The 23942-nt window shown below is 35.1% G+C and overlaps 4 protein-coding genes across 7 annotated transcripts; 3 read left to right on the top strand and 1 right to left on the bottom strand.

The window, feature by feature from the left end:
* Positions 1-821: 821 nt before the first annotated feature.
* LOC128919787 (citron Rho-interacting kinase-like) lies at positions 822-9076 on the top strand. The gene is made up of 7 exons (XM_054229625.1): positions 822-1269; positions 1331-1575; positions 1655-2005; positions 2108-3490; positions 3563-4252; positions 4717-5770; positions 5826-9076. Exons 1-7 carry the CDS (start codon positions 990-992, stop codon positions 7502-7504), a joined length of 5682 nt encoding a protein of 1893 aa, XP_054085600.1. The 5' UTR covers positions 822-989; the 3' UTR covers positions 7505-9076.
* Positions 8927-16674, top strand: LOC105211576 (protein LSM14 homolog car-1). Of its 3 annotated transcripts, none has more exons than XM_011183090.3 (7): positions 8927-9489; positions 10310-10741; positions 12034-12491; positions 12677-12790; positions 13279-13508; positions 13600-13928; positions 14975-16674. In XM_011183090.3, the coding sequence occupies exons 1-7, from the start codon at positions 9369-9371 to the stop codon at positions 14980-14982; spliced, it is 1692 nt and encodes a 563-aa protein (XP_011181392.2). In that variant the 5' UTR covers positions 8927-9368; the 3' UTR covers positions 14983-16674. The 3 variants fall into 3 exon arrangements, with proteins under 3 accessions (XP_011181392.2, XP_011181391.2, XP_028895603.2); XM_011183089.3 differs by having other exon boundaries at positions 8928-9489; positions 12620-12790; XM_029039770.2 differs by lacking the exons at positions 8927-9489; positions 10310-10741 and adding an exon at positions 10830-11170 and having other exon boundaries at positions 12620-12790.
* Positions 16675-19624: 2950 nt separating this feature from the next.
* LOC105211575 (development-specific 25 kDa protein) lies at positions 19625-20771 on the top strand. Of its 2 annotated transcripts, none has more exons than XM_011183088.3 (4): positions 19625-19811; positions 19878-20105; positions 20173-20346; positions 20409-20771. In XM_011183088.3, exons 1-4 carry the CDS (start codon positions 19716-19718, stop codon positions 20682-20684), a joined length of 774 nt encoding a protein of 257 aa, XP_011181390.2. In that variant the 5' UTR covers positions 19625-19715; the 3' UTR covers positions 20685-20771. The 2 variants fall into 2 exon arrangements, with proteins under 2 accessions (XP_011181390.2, XP_011181389.2); XM_011183087.3 differs by having other exon boundaries at positions 19626-19811; positions 20403-20771.
* Positions 20772-21275: 504 nt separating this feature from the next.
* On the bottom strand, positions 21276-23419 carry LOC105211574 (alcohol dehydrogenase). The gene is made up of 4 exons (XM_054229632.1): positions 23103-23419; positions 22800-23027; positions 22253-22426; positions 21276-22179 (listed from the first exon to the last, which is right to left on the bottom strand). The coding sequence occupies exons 1-4, from the start codon at positions 23193-23195 to the stop codon at positions 21916-21918; spliced, it is 759 nt and encodes a 252-aa protein (XP_054085607.1). The 5' UTR covers positions 23196-23419; the 3' UTR covers positions 21276-21915.
* Positions 23420-23942: the final 523 nt, after the last annotated feature.

Here is a 23942-nt window from a genome sequence, read left to right as displayed (position 1 = left end):
TTATTATAATCCATTTTCTTCAATACTTCTCTTATATAAATATTTGCATACTACATACAAAAAATATGTAATAGATTTATATAAAGCACAAACTACATAGCTCGGGAATGCGAATGCGAACGTTTGACAGTTGAGTTGAATACATATGTTCTTATGAGATGAGCTACATAGCTTTCGCATATTCGCATATTCGCGAGTTTGAAAACGAACTAATTAACATGTACAAGGATATTCAATTTTTAGTGATTTTTATTAGCTGTGTTAGCGCATGAAAGTTGAACATTTTCAACTTCTGTGCGTCTTCGAGTCCGAGTTCGAATTTCGGAGATTTGGTTGCGAAAACATGCGAAAGCTATGTAGCTCATCTCATAAGAATATGTGTATTCAACTCAACTGTCAAACGTTCGCATTCGCATTCGCGAGCTATGTAGTTTCTGCTTAAGACCAAGATTGTTAGAATACAAGATTACGACATAGCGCTCAACAGAGAACATCAGAATATCATATAATTATTTGACATTCTCTGAACGAATCCTATGAAAATGAGGCAAATTTGAAGATTTTTTTTTTTTTTGAAAGAAGTTTTGCGCTCTGTCCCACTAAAATTTTATGAAAGTCAATTTTGATATACGACGAAAAATAAACTTTGATTAAAATAAACTCGTTCTTTCCAGCCTCTGTTTATGCGCTTCACGCTTCGATTACTTTATGTTTAATTTTATATTAGCATATAAAAGTCGATTTTGCATATTTTAAAATGTAATATTAGTAGTGTGGCAAGGCTTTTTTACAATTTCGCCGCGTTTGTTTGATTTCAAAAGATCCAACGCTCATACATTTTTTATTCACTGTTTGTAAAGCCGATGCAGCTGCCGCGTTTATTAAAATAGTAAAAATCGTAAAATAAAGCAATGTAAATTATATATTAAGTTTTCTTGTGTATTAAAGTGTTGATTGTAAAATATATAAAAACTGTGGACATTGTAAATATGGCTCCACAGCGTGAACCAATTAGTGTGCGTACAACCCGCTTGAATAATATAATTCTCAATAGAAGCTGTTTCGCGGGTTACGGGAATGGCGCCATACAAAGGAAGTCGATAGCAGCGAGCCGTAGGAGCGCATTTGGTACTGCAAGCGTCAGTACTGCTTTGTCGGAAGCGCTTACGCGTGAAGGGCTTCTAGATGCATTTTGCTTACTATACAATGAGTGCAGTAAAGATTCACTGAAGAAACGGGATCGTAATATTGCAGAATTTGTTCATAAATGTAAGTGAAAGGAATAATTCCTCTCTTACAATATTATAATATATGTTTATTTTTTATTTAGACCGCCCAATAGTGGAGGAGGCTCAACTGCTACGTGCTAATGCAGATGATTTTACAGTAAAGACACTCATTGGTAAGGGATATTTCGGCAACGTTCATTTAGTTATTGAACGTCAGACGAATGATGTATATGCAATGAAGAAAATAAAAAAGTCGGTTGTTACAACATCGCAAGTGAAAGAAGAACGTGACATTATGGCACGTCGCAGCTCGGAATGGATAACAAATCTTCAATATGCCTTTCAAGTATGTGTCAAGAGGAGCTCTCAAAAAAAAGAACAGAAAAAAAGTATCACTCTTATTGAAAATTTCTTTTAATTATTAGGATACTGACAATCTGTATTTAATAATGGAATTCCTTCCTGGTGGAGATCTACTAAGCTTGATGTCACGGCAAGGACCCTTTCACGAAGAACTCGCAAGATTTTATCTTTCTGAACTCACATTAGCAATACATTCGCTTCATGAGATGGGATATGTACATCGCGATATCAAGCCAGAAAATATATTGATAGATCGCTTTGGGCACATTAAACTTGCAGACTTTGGTAATGCAGCTGCGCTAGATCGTGACGGTCATGTGTTTAGTTTATCGCCAGTTGGAACGCCAGACTACATCGCCCCTGAATTATTGCAGACAATATCCACATATAAACTAACAAAGTCTATGCATGATGTGAGTATTATTTTAGAATCGCTAACTATTTCGGAATGTTATACATACATATGTCCTACACATTTCTATAAATAAGTGGATATTTATTTATTTTTTTCTCAGGTAAGCTGTGATTTTTGGTCAATGGGTATTATTGGTTATGAACTCATCTGTGAAATAACTCCATTCCATGAAGAAAATGTCCACGAGACTTACTCTAAGATTTTGAGTCATTGCGAAGACAGTCATTTAAAAGAGATTATAACATTTCCTGCGGATATAAAGGTATCCGAAAACTACAAAAATCTCATTGGTTCTCTAGTGACTAACCCCACAAATCGACTGCCATTTGAAAAGATTAAGCTGCATCCATTTTTCGAATCTATAAAATGGGAAACACTTCGGTCCCAAGTACCGCCCATTATTCCCACAGTAAATAGTGACGATGACACATCCAATTTCGAAGATGTAATTCGTAATAAGAGGCGTACCAACACATTCGTTAAAAAATCAATTACTACAAATGTTCAGTCAAATGAATTCTGTGGTAAGGATCTTCCCTTTATAGGTTACAGTTTTGTGCATATGGCAAAACAAAGTGCTGATGCGGAAGGTGCTGCTGATGACGCCCGCTTCAGTCGTTTAAATATTAAAATAAAAGATTTACAAGCAAACCTAAAAGAACGGGTAGAAGAGATTAACAAATTGAAGCAACATTTGATCCGGGCGGAACAAGCAGCCAAACAATCAGACACCCAGTCGAAGATATTACAAGATGCCAAGGATGAAATAAATAAAATGAAGAATGTGATCAAGGAAAAGACAATGGAGCTGGCAGCATGTAAAACGCAAATAAAAACTCTGCAGAGTTCAGTAAAGGTTGAAGAGGAAATGTGGGAAAAGAAAGAGGCAACAATAACTGAATTACTGCGCGTAAATCGTCAGAAATACGAAGAGGCGAAGATTGCCTCAGAACAGCGTTACGAGAAATTGATTGCAGAGAAAAAACATGAGTTGGCAAATATTATAAGAAAGTTGGATGCTCGAGAATCCGAATTGAATACTAAAGCAGATGAATGCAAGCATCTACAAGAGAAAATGGAGAATTATAAAGAAATGTTACGACAATTTAAAGACCAAGCGCTTGCTGATAAGGAAGCTTTTGAGAAGAATAAGCTACAACTAAGCGAAACATATGAGCAAAAGTTAACAGAGCTTCGATCCAAGTTGAGGAATGAAAAGGATTCAAGGTCTCGCCTCACATTGGAACTACGCGAAGTACGAAACGAAGTAGACGAATCAATTAGCACATCGAAATCATTACAAGAGTCTAAATTGGCCATTGAAAAGAATAATGACGAGATTTTAAAACGATTGAATAGAGAGTTAGAGGAGAACAACTCTTTACATGCGCAAAACGCACATTTGGAACAGCAACTGGAATCCACACAGAAGACATTACAGGAACAACAACTTGAGATTAATCGTCTAGAACGCGAGTTGAACGTACGTATCCACAAAAATGTAATTAATAATTAAGTAAAAGTTTCAACATTGCGATTTCACCCAATCCTTTAGGTAGCAGAATGTAGTAAAAATTTGGCGCAATCGGAACTTGCGACACAACAATCCACGCCATATGAAACAGCACCAGGCTCGTTGACCGAATTGCATCTTATAGAGGAGCAGTTACGCGCCGATTTGGAAGCGGCAAAAGAAAATGAAAATGTACAGAAATCCCGGGCCGACAAATTGCAGCACATTGTTGAGAAACTTGAGGAAATGTTGGAAAAGTTTAATGAACAGACACTCTCGCAATCTCCTATGAAATGTGCAGCACGTGGTAATGAAAATGAACATTCGGTTGCCCATAATTTTCCCAGTAGCGTTGGTGACATGTTGGAAAAACAGAATGAGAAATTGGAAGATCGACTTGCCGCGGTGCGCGAACAAATGATTATTGAGCGTCAGGCGGCACGCACAGCCAACCTTTCGCTTTGGAAAGTCGAGAAACAATTGGAGGAGGCTATTGCTGAGAAGAAAATGACACAAAGACGTATGGAGCTTACGGAAGATAAAATAAAGAAAATCCAAGCGGAAAAAGATGAAGCGCTGCGTCAATGCAAAACTGCGCAGAGTGAAACAAATCAACGCGATGAACGCATACGCGAGCTGCGAGATGAAATATGTGCATTGAAACGTGAGGTAATGAAAGAGCATCGCATGTGGGAGAAAGCTGAACAGGAACGTATGCAGTGCAAATCTGAGGTAAGCAATGAACATACAGCTACTTTTACAACAATTTTTACATTTTTAATATGTGAGTTCAACTTTTTTTTATCTCAAACAAATACTCCCAACTCTTTCGAAATTAGCAACACTTTAAACCAGATTCAGAGTGTATTCTTATTTATCATTTACTATGTCTCTCAGCAGAACAATTATTTGGAATTAGTTGTATACATATATCTGAAATCTAAAAAGATATAGTTGATGTTATTGCAGTAATATTTTTGTGAAATGTTTCGGCCCAAAAAATACTCAACTTATTTCAGTTCAAACTTAAAAATATATTCACCTCAGTAAACATACGCTTTTCTAAATTAATTAAAAAAAAATCAGCAAAAAAAAATTTATATTTGGCCATCTTTTAATACTTATAATGCTTAATAATGCAAAAAATACCAATTAATAACTCTATTTTTTCGTAACATTGGACAATGTCTTCGCAGATAATTGAGCATATATCCAATGTGCAAAAACTGGAGGAGCGTCTGTCAGAACTCAGTCAAAAGCTTCAGCAGACACAGCAAAAAAATGACGCTATCTTACTAGAGAACACCAAATTACAACGCGAACTAAATGAAGAACGTGAAAGGAGCAATACAGCAAGCGATGCATCATCTCACATTCAAATTGAATTGAAAAATCTACAAGACAACTACGAGCGTCTTAAGTATGCATGCACTATAACAGATAGCCAACTAACCGAAGTGGAGAGTATGTTAGAAGTAGAACAAAATCGTAATAAAACTTTACAAGAGATGTTGGACAAGTTAAACATAGCATTGCGTAAAAAGGAGGACGCCATGGCGCAGCTCAGAAAGGAATTGTCTGATGAACAAGCACAAAAGTGTGCTTCAGAATCGCGTGTACAAGCGCTTAACACTGAAATCGGCGAATGTGCTGAGAATTTAGCACAGACGCAAAAGAAATTAGTAGCACAACAACAACAATTGATGGATCAGACTAATCACTTGTTCCAATCACAAGAACGCGTCGAAGTGCTTACGAATGAAACATCAAATTTACAGACAATTAACGAAAACCATGAACGAGAACTGACTTTGTTAAAAGAGGAGAATGCGCGTATTCTGTCCGAGTTGTTCCACACCAAAGAACATTGTGAACGCTTGCAGCAAGAGTTGAGAGACGCACTGGAAAATTCCAATGAGCTTCATGCAGAAATCGCAGAACTACAAGAAATAATGGCCGAGAAGGAATCGTTTTATGTACAGCGCGACATCAAATCGGAGGCAACATTAGCGCAGCACAAAAAATTGATTGACTATTTGCAGCTAAAAGTGGAGGATTTATCGCATAAGAAGAAACTTACATTCGCTGAAAAATTATTCGGAAGTGGCGCACATAGCACTGCCGGCAAAAAGGAGAACATATCACCAGCCGCTGTTGAGACATCAATATTATATCGCACACTGAAGGAAGAGCTACGTCGTGAAAAACAGCGTTGTAAGACACTTCAGGATCAAATTGATAAATTAAACGGTAAACGACGAAATTTGTTTTTATAATCGGTCCTCATTAATTATTATATTTTTAGGTGTTACTCAAAATGCTGGTGGTTTAACAGGTGGCATGAGGTCACCTTTGAAATGTGTGGTAAAAAATGAAGAGAACATACAGAGTGGCGCCAATAAAACTGTAGGAACATTGCCCAAAACATCACGAAAACAAATTGAAGGCGACACCAATGGTACCACCTCAAACGTGCAAATCAGAAATGAAGCAGCACATCACCGCTTTGAATTAGCGCTACAGGAGACCAATACTTGCGATAATATGTGCATTGCTTGCAAAAAGCCACTAATTGCAGGCTCGCCCTACTGGAAATGCAAGGAGTGTAAAATTTCTGCGCATCGCAAATGCCGTGGTGATGTTCATACGACTTGTGGCAGCCAAATTGACCAAGTTGCTTTAATTTCTCAACCAAATGTTACCCAAGATACTGAGGATCAGAGTGATATAGATTCGCTTTCAAAATACTCATATGAAGGTAAATTAGATGAGATTGATGGTACTACTGATTCTAGATCAGATGTCACCCATTGCGAGTACTCTGGAAATTTGATATTTTGCGTTGAACAGCAACATAATAGTGAAAATTTAGAGCCTTTAGAGATAAATTGTGCATACGAAATTGAAGAGCAAAAAATACTTATATTGGGCTGCAATACTGGTCTATTCGCATTGCATATTCAACAACCGCAGAGATTGATGCACATTGCAGGTATTGATTCGGTTAGTTGTATTGCGGTATCATTGCCACTAGCCAAAGCTGTATTGATAGGAGCTCGTGGAGAGTCACTATTTCAGTGCGATTTCCGTCAGTTATTGTCGAGAAGTCAGTCTTCTTCGCCTTATGTGAAGAACAGCCTCGAAGCTTCTGTATTGGACTTGCCATTTTGCAATCGTGCCACCAATGAGAAGTGGCAAATGGTAAAAATATCAAACGAAGCCGATAACGCTTTGGACTCCGTGGCAATAGCGGCGACATCTTCACGTATTGTTATTATGAAATATGATTTAAAGCAACAAAAATTCGCGCCTGTACGGGCTCTGGATACCGCAACACCCGTTTCTTCAATACTTTTTACACGCCTTACAGCTATCGTTAGCTCAGACAAGTTCTTTGAGATCGATTTGGAAACATACGCTGCTGAAGAATTTGCGGACTTGTCAGATCACGCGCTTTCGCACATACACAACTGCCAGCCTGTTGTTGCCTTACGGATCTCATCACAAGAATTTTTGCTCTGTTTTATGGAATGTGGCATTTTTGTAGATGAATACGGTTGTCGTTCTCGACCGTATGATTTGAACTGGGAATACACTCCCACAGGTTTCATATATCGTGAACCATTCCTATACATTGCCCATTTTCAATCAGTACAAATTTTAAGAATACACCGTTCTTATACGAAGGAGCTGGTCAACGTAAACCATATGAAGGACATGGATGCAGATGTCGATGATAGTTGCCCAAGTTTCAAACGCATTTATTTGAGATTTTATATGCCTACACTACTGACAGAGAGCGGAAAATTAAATATTTATATGCTCGCAATACAAAAAGAAACTGGACTACAACAAATATATCACTTGGATTCGTTACAAGCATTCAGACAAAAACTAAACGAGTCATTAGAGACGATTTCATCGATAGCTACAGCAATTACAACTGAATCTCTTCCCACCTCTAACCCGGAAAGTATCGATTAACACAAAAGTAGGGTTTATATACTCAATATTATTACCATTGAATTGCACATTAGATATTTGAATGTGACTTCATAAACATGTTGCTACTTACTGATTGTATTTGAACTTTTTAATAAAACATGTACCCGGTTTTAAGGTACACTTAATAAAGTTTTTTTTGCTGTTTTTATAGCGGGAATAGTGTGGTACGGATTTAATAAATATGCAAAGGTGGAGATTTTAGTTACTGGGCGCCAAGATTTGAGGCAATTTTTATGTTAATTAGTCAAAAATAAACACTTTAAAAAATAAAAAAAATTGATATCTCGCACCGTTTACGAGATATTCGCACATGAATATCGGATTATAGCGGTAATTTTTTTGAAGCGCGGTCAAAGGCCGCCAATGCAGAAAGTAGTTCTACGCGAAAAAACTTTGCATTTCCACCTTTTTGAAAACACACGGTGTTGGCTTGACCAGGGTTATTTTTTGAAGCGCGGCCGAAGGCCGCCAATGCATAAAGTAGTTCTATGTGAAAGAACTTTTCATTTCGATCCCCGGTGTTGGCTCGACTATGGTTATTTTTTGAAGCGCGGCCGAAAGCCGCCAATGCATAAAGTAGTTATACGCGAAAGAACTTGTCAATCAATCATATAACACATGCATCAATACATAAGTGCGCCTAAGTATCGTGTAAACGGTGCGAGATGTCAATTTTTTTATTCCTTAAAAAGTGTTTATTTTAGGCTAATTAACATAAAAATTACTTCAAATTTTGGCGCCCCAGTAACTAAAATCGTGCCCGTATTCAGGTTTCACATCATTTCACATTTCAAATCAAGGTCTTGGTTTACAATGTGCGGCGGTTTCACTCCAAGGATCTCATTTACTGGGTTGAGAGTCACTGAATATGTTGATCGCTTTGTTGTGAAGGACATTTAATGCCTGTTTGAAGCTAGTCCAAAATTTAGCGTGGTGGTGATGTAAGAATGACCTTTTGATATTCCTGTTATGGAAGCGGTTCTCCTCCAAGATTATTTTGGTTAGCTACTTTTATGTTTTGAAATACTGAATCGAAAAGATTCATCACACAAATATTTATATTGTACACTATTTCCAATACGTAATTGCAAACAAATGAATAACCACCTACCTGTTCAATGTGTGAATTCTCATATTGTTTTATTTTACAATAAGAAGAAATCAAAATTTCTCAATGATTTTTTTATAAAAAAAATTCTTGAATAAAACATAGTATAAAAGCGCAGTTCGGTTCAGTTTTCTATCAATTAATTAATATTTTATTTTATTTATTATTATTATATATTAATATTTATTGAAAAAATTTCACATCCCTATTTTTGTGGATTTTATTCCAATTGTTGCAACTCTGCTTGGCATCCACTCAACGATTGACAAACGAAACATATTTCTTTCCACTTCAGCCGAAGCACACGACCGAGATAGGTGAAAATTTTCAGAAAATCGCTTCTGAATTGGTGTAATTCGTTTTTCGACTGCAAACGGATAAATAAGTGGACTAGTAATCCTTAAATATTTTCTGTGCGTGGCTAGTAAATATATTTTTTAAAACAGATAAGTGTAAATTGTGAATTTTGCCATTGCCGCAGTGTTTTGCAACGCAGTAAGCAAAGCAGCACCGCGCTGGCCGCAGTAGCGCCGCCATTGAAAGAAGAAATTTTAATACGTCGCGTTTTTTGCCAATCCATTTGTCGTGTCGCACCTGGCAAGAGAAATCATATTTTGTGAGCTGAATAAACAACACTAAATCAAAGGAAGTCGCAGGCTCTTTGTTGCACTTTTAAATTTTGTGTTGCACTGCAGAACTATTTTCTGATAGATATTGGCATAAAAAATAGCAAAGATGAGTGGCGGAATGCCCGAATTGGGCTCTAAGATCAGCTTGATCTCTAAAGCTGATATTCGGTACGAGGGTCGCCTGTATACCGTAGATCCCCAGGAGTGCACTATTGCTTTGTCGAACGGTAAGTTACACTTACATTACATTAGTTGCATATACCGTTATGTGGAGCGCTAATCACACCATTTGCAAATTTGGGGGGAAAATGTTTCTTTGCTGTTGTGCAGTCGTTGTTGACGTCGGCGTCAACGTAATGGCGAAGGTAACAGCAACGTAGTGTAAAAGCGAATTGGGATGAAAAGGAGTGTAGAAAACGGTGCAGTGTAAAAAAAGAAAATGGTTTCTTTCATTTATGCTGTTTCATTTCACATCGTTCTTTAATTTCTTTTGATTATATCGTTTTGTTTGTTGGTATATAATGTTATTGTAATTTTTTTTTGTTGATTTCTGCCTGTCTTTTTTAATGTCATGTTGGCACTGATTTTACTCTTTATGCCCATATTTATTTTCTATATATCAACATATTTTTCAATATATCATTCTTTATATTTATATAAACACATTTTTTAGCAGGAGTAAAATTAATTTAAATTGCGCGTGGCCGCTCCGTTATTCTGAACAATGATTAACGGAAGTAACCGCTACCGTTATTAGTATTTCCCACGATATGACCCACAAATTTTTTATAAAGATTATAGAAACTGGTTAAAATAAAATTAAAACAATAATAGGAAAACTACTAGTATTCATTTTCATAAACTTATAAAATAACTATTTTAATCACAGCTTATAATTTATTCTAAGTATTTTTGTAACGAGATTTAAAGGTTATGTCCATTTGTATATGTTATGTGTGGCCCTTGACAAAGCTTTTGTATTTCTTTAACACATTAAACAAGTTGCATATATTGTACTAAAAAGTAATATATTTAATTTTATTTCAGTTCGATCTTTTGGAACCGAGGACCGGGAGACACAGTTCCAAATTGCTCCACAGAGTCAAATATATGATTATATTCTATTTAGAGGTTCTGATATCAAAGACATTCGGGTTGTTAATAACAGCCTTCCACATCCAAATGATCCGGCTATAATGCAAGTGCAGTTACAAAATGGGCAACATATGATGCCGCATTTCCCCATGCCCAACATGAATCCTCCACATGCACCGCCGATGAGTGCAGTAGGGGGTTATGGAAACCCATTTGGAATAGGAGGATTAGGTATTGGAGGAGCTGGTGGTGCCCCTTCTTTAGCTCCTGGCTCCGGAGCACCTGGACCATATATATTAGGTGGTGGTAATCAACCACAACCACCAAATCAACCGCCACAGCAGCAGCAACAATCGAAATCACAGCAGCAACAAAAACAACCAAGTGAGTTACTTACGAACAACAACAACAACAATCTGACCCATCTTCAGCAACAAGACCCAATACAGGAACAAACACAACAACAATCACTTCATACTAAAACAATTGCATCCACAATACCAATGAATCAAACCCAGTTGCAGCAACAGCATAATGATTTAAACACATCGACCCAAACGAATTTAACGCCAACGTCGAACACTTTAAATTTGGGAGCAATTGGTGGTGCTGGTAGTATAATTGGTAGTAATGTTAATAGTGGAGGTGTCATCGGTAGTAACCGTATAACCAGTGGCGGCGCCAGCCTAATTGGAAGCTTGCTCGGTAGTGGTGGAGGTGCTTCTGCTGGTAGCAATATTACTATTCTAAGTGCAACTAACAAAGTGAAGAAAATAGTGTCTCAAGCCGCACTTAATGAGCACAAAGACCAAGGTGTGATGGTAACGCCTTCCTTGACTTGGAGAAAGTTTGATTTGTGCGCTTTATTTTATTTTTTATTCTTTGGATTTTTTTAACAAATAGTTTGTTAATTCTATATAATTTGTTTGTGTCTTTTGTTTTAAGTTGGTCGGTACTGTGAATATCGGTAGAGATGAATTATTCCGAATGTCGAATTGAATATTTTATGAAGTATAGACTAGCATTTACTTGCTCCTTGGTTTAAAGTGTTTCGACAACTGAACATTTTGTCATGTAGACGAACTAACTTATAACGAAATCCTGACGTATTCTATAAAATAATTAAAATTTACTTATGCATTAAAAAAAGTAATCCTGAACATTTTAATGTTAAGTATTATTTATAAGTAATTTTTACAAAAGTCGGAACTACTTCATTGGGCAAAACTATACAGCAGCAATGTTCAATATAAAGTGGCTTTTATAACTAAAGAGATATTTCTTATGTGGTGATTTAGTATATAAGAGGATTATAATGAATTCTTCCAAATTCTAAATATTTTTGTCGTATGTTAAGATGCGGCTGTTTCCTCTTACCACGCGATTTTTCGTCAATGGAATGAAGTCACATTAATTGCCCGAAGAAAACTGTTATTGCAGCGTTAATGGTTTTCGTACTTTTTAAGAGTACTTTCTCAAGGAACTAAATTTCGATTAAAGTACCCAAAATGTATATCAGTATATCTCAGATACTCTTCGCTGTCCCTGATTTTTTTTAATGTTTTGACTTTTAGTTTATATTATACTTGTTTTTTATTTACTTAAAGCACATGTATTGCGAATATTAATATGTACATTGGTAATAAATGTGAAGTAATGTAATAATATTTCTTTAGACTTACTTGCCGGTGCATCGCGTTCAACGACACCTATGAGCCATGTTTCGCTAAAGAGTGGTTCCCCCGATATGGTCGCTCAGCAACAGCATCAAAATCAACATTCGAATCAGAACACTGGACATGGCGGCAACTCGCGTGATGCTGGCCACAAGCGACAAAATCACCAACAACGTGGTGGCAACAACAATCAACGCAACAATGATTTTTACCAACAGTCACGTGATCGTCGTGACTCTGGACGTCACACCGAGGGCAACTACAACAACCAACATCATGAGGTTCGTGGCGGTAACAATTACAGCAACCAACGTAATAACCATCAACGTGGTGGAGGTAGCGGCGGGGGTGGTGGTGGCCCAAACCATGCTTGGACCATGCACCGTGGTGGCCCCAATAATGGAAACAATATGATGGTACGCAACCGAGGTGGCGGACGTGGGCGGATGCAAAATCAAGTGAGTAGAAAGAAAATTAAATATGGGCATGAACAACAATTCGAATTTTGTTGTTGAAGACGGGCATAAAATAAATCAAATTTCAATAAAACATTTATTTAAATACTTTTTTTTTTGTTTGCTTTCAGGGCTTTCGACCAATGGGCGGTCCTGGCGGCAATCAAAATAAACCCCGGAATCCGAAGAATGCAATTAAGTTTTTACAAGATTTCGACTTTGAGCAGGCCAATGTTAAATTCGAGGAGCTACGTTCCCAATTGTCCAAATTAAAGGTGGGCGAAGAACCCAAAGCAGAGCAGGTATTCATTCTATTTATTTTGCTTATTTCGTTTGTTTTATTTTTACGGTTTATTTAACTGTTTACATTATTATATTTTCTTTACTAACATTAAAAAATCAATGGAACAAACTTGAGTTTTCTGTGTGATAGTACTGACGAGGAGATGTTGATATATGTAGAAATAATTTGATTGTAACAAAAAAATATATATATTTTTCAGAGAATTTATTTATTCGTGTCTTCTTCAAATGAAGAAACGAGATCTTCTCGAAACCGCGTTAAAATATTTTAAATAAGATTTAATATTATTATATATATTTATTTGGCTGAACGTTTGTTTTACAAACTAAATGTGAAAGATTATTTATAATGTAACAGTCCAAAATATTTACTGTATTTACCTTAGAGCTTTTTACTACTAATTGTTTGCCAAATGTGTTATATTGTGAACTGTTCCACACAATTTGCTTGTATTTCGTCTAAGATCCTTCGATTATTCTCTTGTAGATAAACGGTGAAACTGAAAAGAAGGAAGACTCCGGTAATGAGACCGGTGCCGGAGAACATGAACCGGAAGAAGAGGAAATTACTGTTGGATATGATAAGACAAAGTCCTTCTTTGATAATATTTCATGCGAGGCAGCACAGGATCGTAGTAAGAATAAGAAAAACGACTGGCGTCAGGAGCGCAAGTTAAACAGTGAAACATTTGGATTTTCATCTACAAGACGTGGCGGGTAAGTTGTTGTTGTCAAAACGTTAAAAGCAATAAAAAATTGAGAAAGTAACAAATATAGAGCATCACTAATTGCTGTTTAAATTTTTTAGATATCGTGGTCGCGGCAATTATTACAATCGTAATATGGGCTCTTATGGCGGTGGTTACAATCGAAACTATCGTGGAGGTAGTAATTATCGCAATCGTAGCAGAAATCCGAATGCAGCCTCGACCAACGTAAACGGTGGTGCTCCTAATACTAATACTGGAAACACCGGTACGCCTAATAACAATGGTGCCAATACGGCTGTCGCACTCAAAACTCAAGTGCAAGCACCACAACCTTCGGTCTCATCGTCTGGCTCAACCCCAAACGCCACGAAATTAGCATCTGTGGAGAATAGTAACACACCACAGCCAATCGCAGCTGGCGGAGCTGGTAAGTGCCCATAATTTCTTAAATTTAATAAAGTTCTTCCGACAAATGCAAGTTTTAATAATGATTCGGCATGTGAGGAGTGACTTTTCAAAAGGGCAGTCTTGTTCTTAGTGCTAATATACACAATTTCGCCACTTGGATTATGATCTTAACGAGATAGTTCGAGTTTCAAAAGGGGATATTTTTACGCACAAAAATATTTGCTTTGTTCATTTCAAAACATAAGTGATACATATTTACAAATTAATTATTTCTAGTGCATGTTAGACTTGTCAAAACGCTATATTTTCTTTTAAAAAGTGTTGCCACTGTAAAATCCCAAAATTCGTTTTCACTGCTAATTTCGAGAGGATTTTAACGACTCTTATTGATTTTACCTCATCATCACTGACTAAATCGTAGATCGAAATAGTGGCGGAAGAAAGGATATTACCAAGAAAAAACCGCGAGAACGGAAATCGTAAGGGGATAAATTTGATGTTTTCGTTTTAATTGGAGCTACCTTGCTCACATACATTTTGAAAATTTGGATACAAGTGCAAATACATTCTGTTGACTTTGGTTATAGGCAATAGAAAAGCGTTGTATAACCGAAAGAATACAAAAAAATATACCATATACCAGAACTTTGAAGTCGATCTGAATCGTTTACTTTACATTATATAAAGTTAGCATTAGAGGAGATATCGGTACAGAACTTTGCACAGATGCTGCATTTATAGTATAGAATAAATTTCAGAGGGAATATTTTTCTTCTAATAATATGTCTCCGTGCCAAAAATTAGTGAAATCGGGTCATGACTTGCCCTAGCTCCCATATATCTTATATTAGGATTTTCAAACTTTCAATTGATTTATTACCATATATAATCAGAATATGGGAGTCAAATTGTGTGTTACATTAATAAAATTAAATCAATAAATCGCGTGACTTAGTTAGCCCTTCCTTGCTTGTTTCACTGTAGATTTTAACAGAATCGCATTCCATTTTTCGCTACAAATATAAGACCTGAATTAATTCAAGATTTCTGTTTGTTCCTTTGCAGGCCAATAATAACAATTCTCAGAACCAAATAAGAAGGCATCAAACACTACAATACTAGCAAAAGAAGCCACAAGAAATCAACAAATATCAAATATATCAAGTACAGTACATAAATGAGAACATCATAAAAAGAAAAAAATATCTATGCATCATATAAATGGGAAAAGCTAATCGAATGTACGGAAGAAATATATATTTATATGTGGATGTTCTTCGCTCTTTGTGAGAGTAGACAAATAAAGCTTCAAAGTGTTTTACCAAATATTTCTTCCACTAACTCCGATGCATACCAATAAATCTACTTTTACAACAACATCAATATGTATTTGAGCGTTTAAGGAGTTAAATAAGACGTCAATGCGAATGCGAATAATATTAATAATGATGATTAAGAATATACAGAAAACAAGAAAATACAACGTGGAATCGTTCAAAGATGTTAGTAAAATAGTTTTATTAAATCTGATACAAACACAAGTCCAAACGAAAGAATTACAACAACAAACAACAACAAGATAAAAAATCAGCGAAACAAAAAAGAAAATGAAAGAATTTGTATGTTATAAAAAATGAAATGAAATTGAGTTTTAAGAAGCAAAAAGAGAATTAAATTGAATGAAACTATTAATGTTCTGAGGGAACTTAAGAAGATTGCTTATCAATGAGATGAGAATGAGAAAGATGAATGTAATTTAAAGAGAGGGAAGCGCTACCGTAAAGGCAGAATTAATTACATGGAGAGATGGTGGTGGTATGTTTTGAAAATCGAAGCATACAAATACGAAAGCATTTACAAAATATTAAAACAAGAGAAAATAAAATTAGAAATATAAAACGACTTTTATGCTGAATCCTTAATTAAAAGAGAAATTCAATTTATAAATTACAAATACCTATAATAAAAAGAAATTTTAACATTTTGCAGAGAATGAGAGTGAGCCAAATAAAATCAGCATAAATTAAATTCAAGAAGAAGAAAAGGAAACATATAAGTAAATAAATAATATCAGGTTAACACAACACGAAAAATGTCGATATGCCCATGCTTACAAACTACTCATGCACACACTCACACAACACAACACAAAGCTGGCCTATGATATGCGATGTATATTCAGCGCAGTAAAAGAACGTTATCTCTAAAACGCACATGTATAGTATGTATGTATAGCAATTGGCGTCCAATTTACGGTGACGGCATTACCAACAGTGTTAAGTTGACCGAAGGAACTGAGTTTTAGGCCAAGCAGCTGAAAGCAAAGCAGAAAATATGTTATAATAGTTAGAAGGAAAGTAAAATTCTAAGAATTTTATACCAGAAATCAACATAACTTACGTTTTCTCAACTTTAATACAACTACCAATACTACTACTACTATTATTAATACTATTTTAATTTTAAGAGTTAAAATATTTTAAAAATTGTACAATTAAATTGAATGGCTTAAACTGCTAAGCAAACATGTTTGTCAATAATTGCACATATTCATTAAGAAACTAACTGAACGAAAGTGCGTGCAGATTGGTGCCAATGACAAGTTGTAACAAGTTTGATTTGCTTATAAGGTTAGTTCGATTTGTTAATTAACAGTTTTCCTTTGCAAAGACATGTATTACATCGTACTCATATCATCCTATATATGATTATCATAAAGCAAAGTGCAAAAATAAAGTTTCCTTCGAGTTAGTTTGAATAAAGAATTTTAAAGAGTTTTTTGTACGTGCATGCATGCCAGGATCGAAGAGGTCGATAATTTAGTTAACTTGCTCAATGCTTGTACACGAATATAGTATTCGCCACTCTTGCTTTGGCTGCTAAAACTAGAATTTAAAGCCTGACCTGTTGCAGAGTCAGCGATATCCTTTGTGTGGCGTATTTACTAAATTTTCACATTAGAATTAAATATAAGAGAGTTTTTATGTATTGATTGAGTGGGAAATAGTGATGACAGCAAGCAATTTGCATAATCGCGGAAGTTTTTTATGAACGTTAGTGTAGCTTTCAGAGCATTTTAAACTATTGCTCTATCTGAGTGTAGCCATCCATCCATTCATTACAAACTACCAACGATTCACACACACACACTCACACACCAAACAAATGTAGATTATATTTACTGGAAATTAGCGTGCAAATGTAAAGGGATAATTCTATAGTATACTACAGTACAGTAAAGATTATAAATATTATGTAAATGTGCTCACTCTCACAGTATATATCTATATATATATATATATATATATATACACTATATATAATATATAAATACAAATAAAGTGAATAGCATGCAAAGTGGCAGGCGCCCGTGTCGGGGATTGTACGAGCGGGAATTACTACAAATACAAATTATACACAAATATGTATTTGAATTAAATGTAGCATAAATTCGAAAAAACTGATCAAGATAAACCACTGCAAATAAATAATTAACTTAAAAAAAATATTAAAAATAAAAATTTGATAATAAAAACATACAAATAAAAATGAAATATATTATTAAACGTTTAAGTCAGTAATAAGCAATGGAACTTCATTTCTTTTATTTTTCTTTCATATTGTCGATAGCTGTTAGCTGTTATGTATTATGCAGGTATTGATGAGGTGTCAAATGTAACAACCCGATAACAGCTTTGCTCAAATCAATTTGGTGTAACAACAAAATTTAAGCAACTCGAAAGTGATTCGGGGTTTAACGATTTGCTTAAGCATTTTAGACATACTCTAAACAGCAGTAGATGTCATACTATTTTTGGCTCTACATAAATTCTATATGCCCAGATGGCATCAGTAGTGTTTGCCTGAGGATAAAAGATCGTCTGACTCTAAAACCTGCAGTGGCCAGTGGGGCTTTACTTATTTCTCATGGAGATTTATTACAGGTTATAATCTCTCGACTACATAACTCGAAATCTTGAATTGACAAAAGAATTGAAATTTCCTTCCAAAAATCGAAATTTTCGGCAAAATTTAAAATTTTTCTTTCGGCGCAGAATTTTAAAAGATTCCCTATATCGTATGGAAGCGAAAAAAGAATATGACATTACATTTATGCATAAATCATGTAACAAAGGCATGGGAACAGACGTCAAAACCCAACGAATAGCAAACTGCAAGTTTTGGAACACCTATTAAATGGTTCTGATCGCAACACCTTAATATTATAATTGCATTTTAACTAAAATAAATTATTCGTAATAAAAAAAATACGTTAATTCGGGGTTTGATTGGAAATTTCCTAGTTTAATAAGTTTAAATTTCTTACGTTCGTCGATTCAACTTTTCAATAAATGGTCATTTAAAATCATGGCATTTCTTCTACTGATGCAAAAAAGCATTAATTACGGTATTAGCGAATAAATAACTAGTTCTTAATTTCGGAAAAAGTATCTCATAAACTACTGAAGCTATCTCAATCAAACTTTCACTTCATTATGCACATAACATTCATTATTCATAAAATGTTTTTGCCATCCCAAATGTATATTTGAAAATGGGCGAAATCGGTTAATCGGTCTTCCCTTATAACAAAATAAATATTGCTTCGATTTGATTCGTTCGCTTTGCAATGTATAAACAAGAACCCATGAAGACACCGGAACCAAACTTTACACATATACTCCACTGGAAGTGTGCCATTGTTTGTCTAAAATGTGTCGAAATCGGGCTATATATTTTTACAGCCTCAGATACCGAGCGCTCATTTATCGGTACTAGCCGAACTACGTACGAAGAGGGCATGTTCCATACGTGTTTAAGCCAAAAGAAACTGCATACAAAAATGTACTTCACGATCATATATTTCTCTCGTCTTAGTGACAGACCAAGCGATATCTTATTAGAATTAAGTGAATATGCTTCCATGAGTATTGATCGTAATATTTCTCTGTCTCGTAAACGAGGCTATTCAAATTAATACACATTAACTATATCTGTAACCAATTATGGAAGAAATTATTAGGTCCCAAAGGAAGAATTAAAATTTTTCAGAAGAGCATTCAAGCATTGGATTAATATACTTATCCCAAATCTTTTGAAAGCTCTGAGAACCCGGTTTTTACCTTATATACCTTACCTATTATAATAATAAATATGTAATAACAAATACATACATACATATGTATCTTCGTAATGTTTAAGAAAATGAGTCCTTATTGAGGGTAGTGTTTTGATTCATACTACCCAAGATCGAATATTGTGACTCAAATCCTATTCCAGCTCTACTAATTTCTTGCACATTTCACCCTAACCTTCCACCAGTTTATTGCACTTATCAACGAATAAGGTGATTAATACAATTAAGTCAAGACATTAAGCAATAATTAGACATTTTTTAAATGAGATTAGAGCCACAACAAACAACAAAATATAAATTATCACATTTTAGACATATACGCGTACATATTTACAGACATACATATGTATGAGAATTGACAAACCAAGAGGATACTTGAATATTGCACCCACCGGGGTCAAGATTTACGGAGAACTCATTGATCTTATAAATAAACTTCGTGCACACCTGGCTTATCAGTAATTAGACTTTTCGCACATAAGCATATTGGATGTCCGAGTGCAGTATCGCTCGATTACAAATGCCGAACTGCAAAGGCTGGAACAATGGGTGGCTATAAAAGACGATGCTGCGTTGGAGGAACACATAGTCTAACGCAAAGCAGCGTATTGTAATTCAAGCAAAGTATTTCTTTAAAGATTGTCATTTTAAATATTTATTAAGTACAAAATGTTCGATTTGAATGGTAAAAATGTCGTCTACGTTGGAGGCTTCAGCGGCATTGGCTACCAAGTTTGCCATTTGCTGATGAAGAAGAATATAAGCGTAAGACGAAATTCGGAAAATAATTAAGACATTAGATACGTTTTTGATTATACATATTATTGGCAGCACCTGATTGTGATGGGCCGAATGGAGAATGTGGAGATGATGCAGAAGTTACAGGCGGAAAATAGCTCAGTCGAAGTCGTGTTTATTCACATGAATCTAATGGACCGCGCCAACATTGAACAGGCCGTTAAGCAAGTGATGGGTGTCATAAAACACATCGATGTTTTGATCAATGGCGCAGGCGTCTTGGCCGACAAGGACATGGAAACCACAATGGGTGTCAACTTGGTAAATGCAAGGTCACTTTGTTGTGAGAATTCAATTTATTTCCATTTGGTATACTTACCCATTCCAGATGGGCATGATGAATATGGTGTGGCTGTGTTTGCCGTATATGGATAAAATGCAAATGGGCCAAGGCGGTATCGTGATGAATATTGCCTCCGTTTACGGATTGGAACCAGCACCTGCCTTCCCAGTATATGCAGCTGCCAAGCACGGCGTCATCGGTTTTACACGTTCAATGGCGGTAAGTGATTTTGCCTACGAAAAATACATAAGAAGTAATTTGTTTCTTTACTCCAGGATCAGCACCATTATCAACACACTGGTGTGGCTTTCTTTGTTGTATGCCCTGGTCTTACTACCAGTGAAATGATGGTGAATTTACGGGAAAAGTCTATGATGGGTCAACAATCATATGCTGGAGAGTTGGTCAAGGCGATGGGCCATGCCAAGCATCAATCGCCTGAAGACTGCGCGATGAATATTGTCAATGCGATGGAGATTATGAAAAATGGTGCTGTTTACTTATGCAACATGGGTCAACTAAAAGAGGTGATGCCAACCAACTACTGGCATTTGTAAATGTGCCCAGCCCCCTCATTCTGTGTAAAAATTAGAATTCTTGAAAAATTATTATGAGGGGCAAACAATAAATTTTGAAAAAATCAAGCGAAACTTTTTATTCTGGAATGCATAAGTACAAATGATATAAGTTTTAGGGAAGTATTTTAAGCAAATATTTAAAAAATTCATTATAATTTTATTTGTGGAGTAATCGCACAAAAATCAGATCCGGAATATTGAATGGAGACATTGCAATGATCTATGGAGATTAATTGAACATATGGGCAACAAACCCAACTATGTCTAAATAGGCTACATAAAATCAAACACACGGAAGCATAAATTACTATACTAAGTACATAGGCCAGTGCAACCGATTCAAGATATTTTACAATTGATCGTCGTTTAGGTTATTTGGGAGAGACAGAGAGCCCTTTGAATGCACTATTTATGTATTTTTTTAGTTGATTATAAAGTCAAATAGAAAATTTTGTGGTCTGTATAACCTTTCCTCAACTAGTGTAGCTCTTTAGACATTTAATAGCTTGTGTAGAACAAAATTTTATTTATTTTTTCTTAACTTGAACATATCAATTGAAAAATAGTGTCTATGCATGTAGGTATGAATTTTATTCTTTCCTTAGGTATGTATAAACTAAATTGTATGCTCTTCATATATTGAACAGAGTTTTCGATTTGTAATTCAAATTAATTGTTAGGAATACATATATTATCTTTTTATTCACCGAAACTCATACATTTTATAGACTATCACTAGAGTTATGTTAGCATATATTTCCTTGTTTTAATAACTAGTTTCATGGCTTCTATTCGAGTTTGATTAATTTACATATGTACGTACAAACATAGGTGTAATTAAATTTCAAAAGAACCTTATCATGAGATCTACTGCAATTAAAATAAAAATTGCTGGCAGGCACAGCATACACATACATATATAAGTAATTAATGATTTTTGTTAGTTGTCAATTATCCAACCAATTTTTCACGGGAATGATACTAAACTACCTTTAAGAGCAAACATTAATTTATGTAGATTCCTTTGGCCTTAAAATATTTTTAAACGAATGCATTTATATAACTATGTTTTTAAACCGCAATATGTTTCAAAATAATTTGATAACCGACTATGAAAAAAAGTAAAATAACATAATTGACACTTTTTTGAAATCTATTATTGACATTAAAATCATATCATTTACTTTTCAATGCCTGATCTATTTCTCACTTAGATATCGGGATAGTGATACTCCCTTAGAATGCCGGCACTCAAAATCCATACTGAACCATTTTTGGCAGTCTTTATGGCTGTAACTAAATTGTAGGCACAATTCTCAGGGCTTTGATTGTTGCACAACGTTTTGGGTAGCGGGGGCATACGATCAAATGTTGTTAACGCATCCATGCGTAGCGAAGCAATCATTGCTGTCTCCGTAGTGCTCGGACAGATGGTGATGAAACTCACTTTTGTTTGGCTATAATAATACGGGTCCTATAAAGTCATTGAATACACAATGTAAATATATTTAATCGAAATTGAAACACTTAGAGTGACAACGACAAACCGAAAGTGCTCTTGTGAATCCATTAACACCATATTTTGACGCAGTATACACAGCGTATGCACCGTAAGCATCCAAACTAACGATTGAGGAAATGTTTACAATTAGACCGCCATTTCCACCTTTCGATTTGTCCATCAAACGCAAAGCCGCAAAAGTGCTGTAAATGACACCAATCTGGAAATATATGTTATATACATACAATATACATAAATACTCGGCAATGCAGTAACAAACTAGTGAAGAAAACATTAATTTTCTTTATGAATTACCTAGCATACGATTTACACCAATTATAGAGAAATTAATTGAAGACTTTATTTTATTAAATTGTTAGCAAAATTTAAATACTGCTTGTTCTGAAAAATACAGTCTACTAGATAGTTGTATTACATTAATTGCAGAGTAGTTGCTCGTTCATTTCATTGCAGGGAACTTTCGAATGGGAACATAAGCACCTACAGATAAAATTATGCGCTACTTCCATATAGTATGAAATTAAAACATAATGATGAAATTTCTTTCAGTTTTGTAACATTGTTCAACTCACCAAATTAATTTGTATTGTTCGTTCGATTTCATGCTCATTCATTATACCACTACCGTTCACCACAATATCGAATCGCCCCATAGTGTCATGTGCTTCTGTGAAGGCACCTTCTATATTTACCATATCTGTTAGGTCCATCTTAATGTAGAATACATTAGCAGCTTTATTGACAGCCTGTAGCGTCTCAAGCATTTCAGGATCCTCAACCACATCCATGATACCCACATTCTAATTGGAATATTCTATTTAGTTTACTGAGATCTCATTGTATTGACAAACTATTGGAATGTGCATAGTACTTACGGCCACCCCTTGTTCTAAAAGAGTTTTGCAGCAACAAAAGCCGATGCCACCAAATCCACCCACATAAATAACATTCTTATTTTTTAAATCCATATCTTTGCGGCGACTGGTAATTTCGGCCGACTTGCGATCGCGTGTTTAATTACTGATCGCAACTCCGCTTGCCGGTCTGTCACTCCATTTCTTTTCGTAATTTTAAGTGCCATGCTGGGTGTGCGTGCTACTACAAATGTATGGACTGGTGAAAAAGGCACATTTTTCATGCAACTTTGGATGAAACAAAATCTTTAACACTTCTTCTTTTATAAACGAAAGAATATTTTAATACATTTTTATTAATAATTAATATGTTAAATGTTAAACATAAAATTATCTTCCTCAGTTTACAACTTTGTACTAGCGAACAATTATTGTGCAATATTTCTCTTTGATTTCGCATAGCTTTGTATTTACTGGTTATTTTCATTACATTAAATTATCAGCCATTTCTTTTGTGCGTCATGTTCGCAAACAACAATAAAATAACAAATATTTAACCGGTACGCGCTGAGTTGTTGCGAATGGCTTGCGCCAAAGTTCTTGTAATCATCCCTACAGTGTTTTGAGCTTTTAAAAAGTAAATATTAAAAAAATACTAGCAGCACCAAACAAATAATAATAAACAGCTTTGGCAGTGTTAGTAGCAATTATCTTAAATTTTTTTATTTTATAGAAATGGCAATAATACTTGTAATCCAAAATTATAATATTTTCTTTTACATAAGTCTGCTATCTACTTAAATCAACTCAAAACTCGGTTAACCACTAGAAAAAGCTACGAGATTTCGAACATATCCGATT

Source organism: Zeugodacus cucurbitae, chromosome 4 (assembly GCF_028554725.1).
Source record: "Zeugodacus cucurbitae isolate PBARC_wt_2022May chromosome 4, idZeuCucr1.2, whole genome shotgun sequence".
Taxonomy (NCBI): Eukaryota; Metazoa; Arthropoda; class Insecta; order Diptera; family Tephritidae; genus Zeugodacus; species Zeugodacus cucurbitae.
This window is presented reverse-complemented; position numbering and strand designations above follow the sequence as displayed.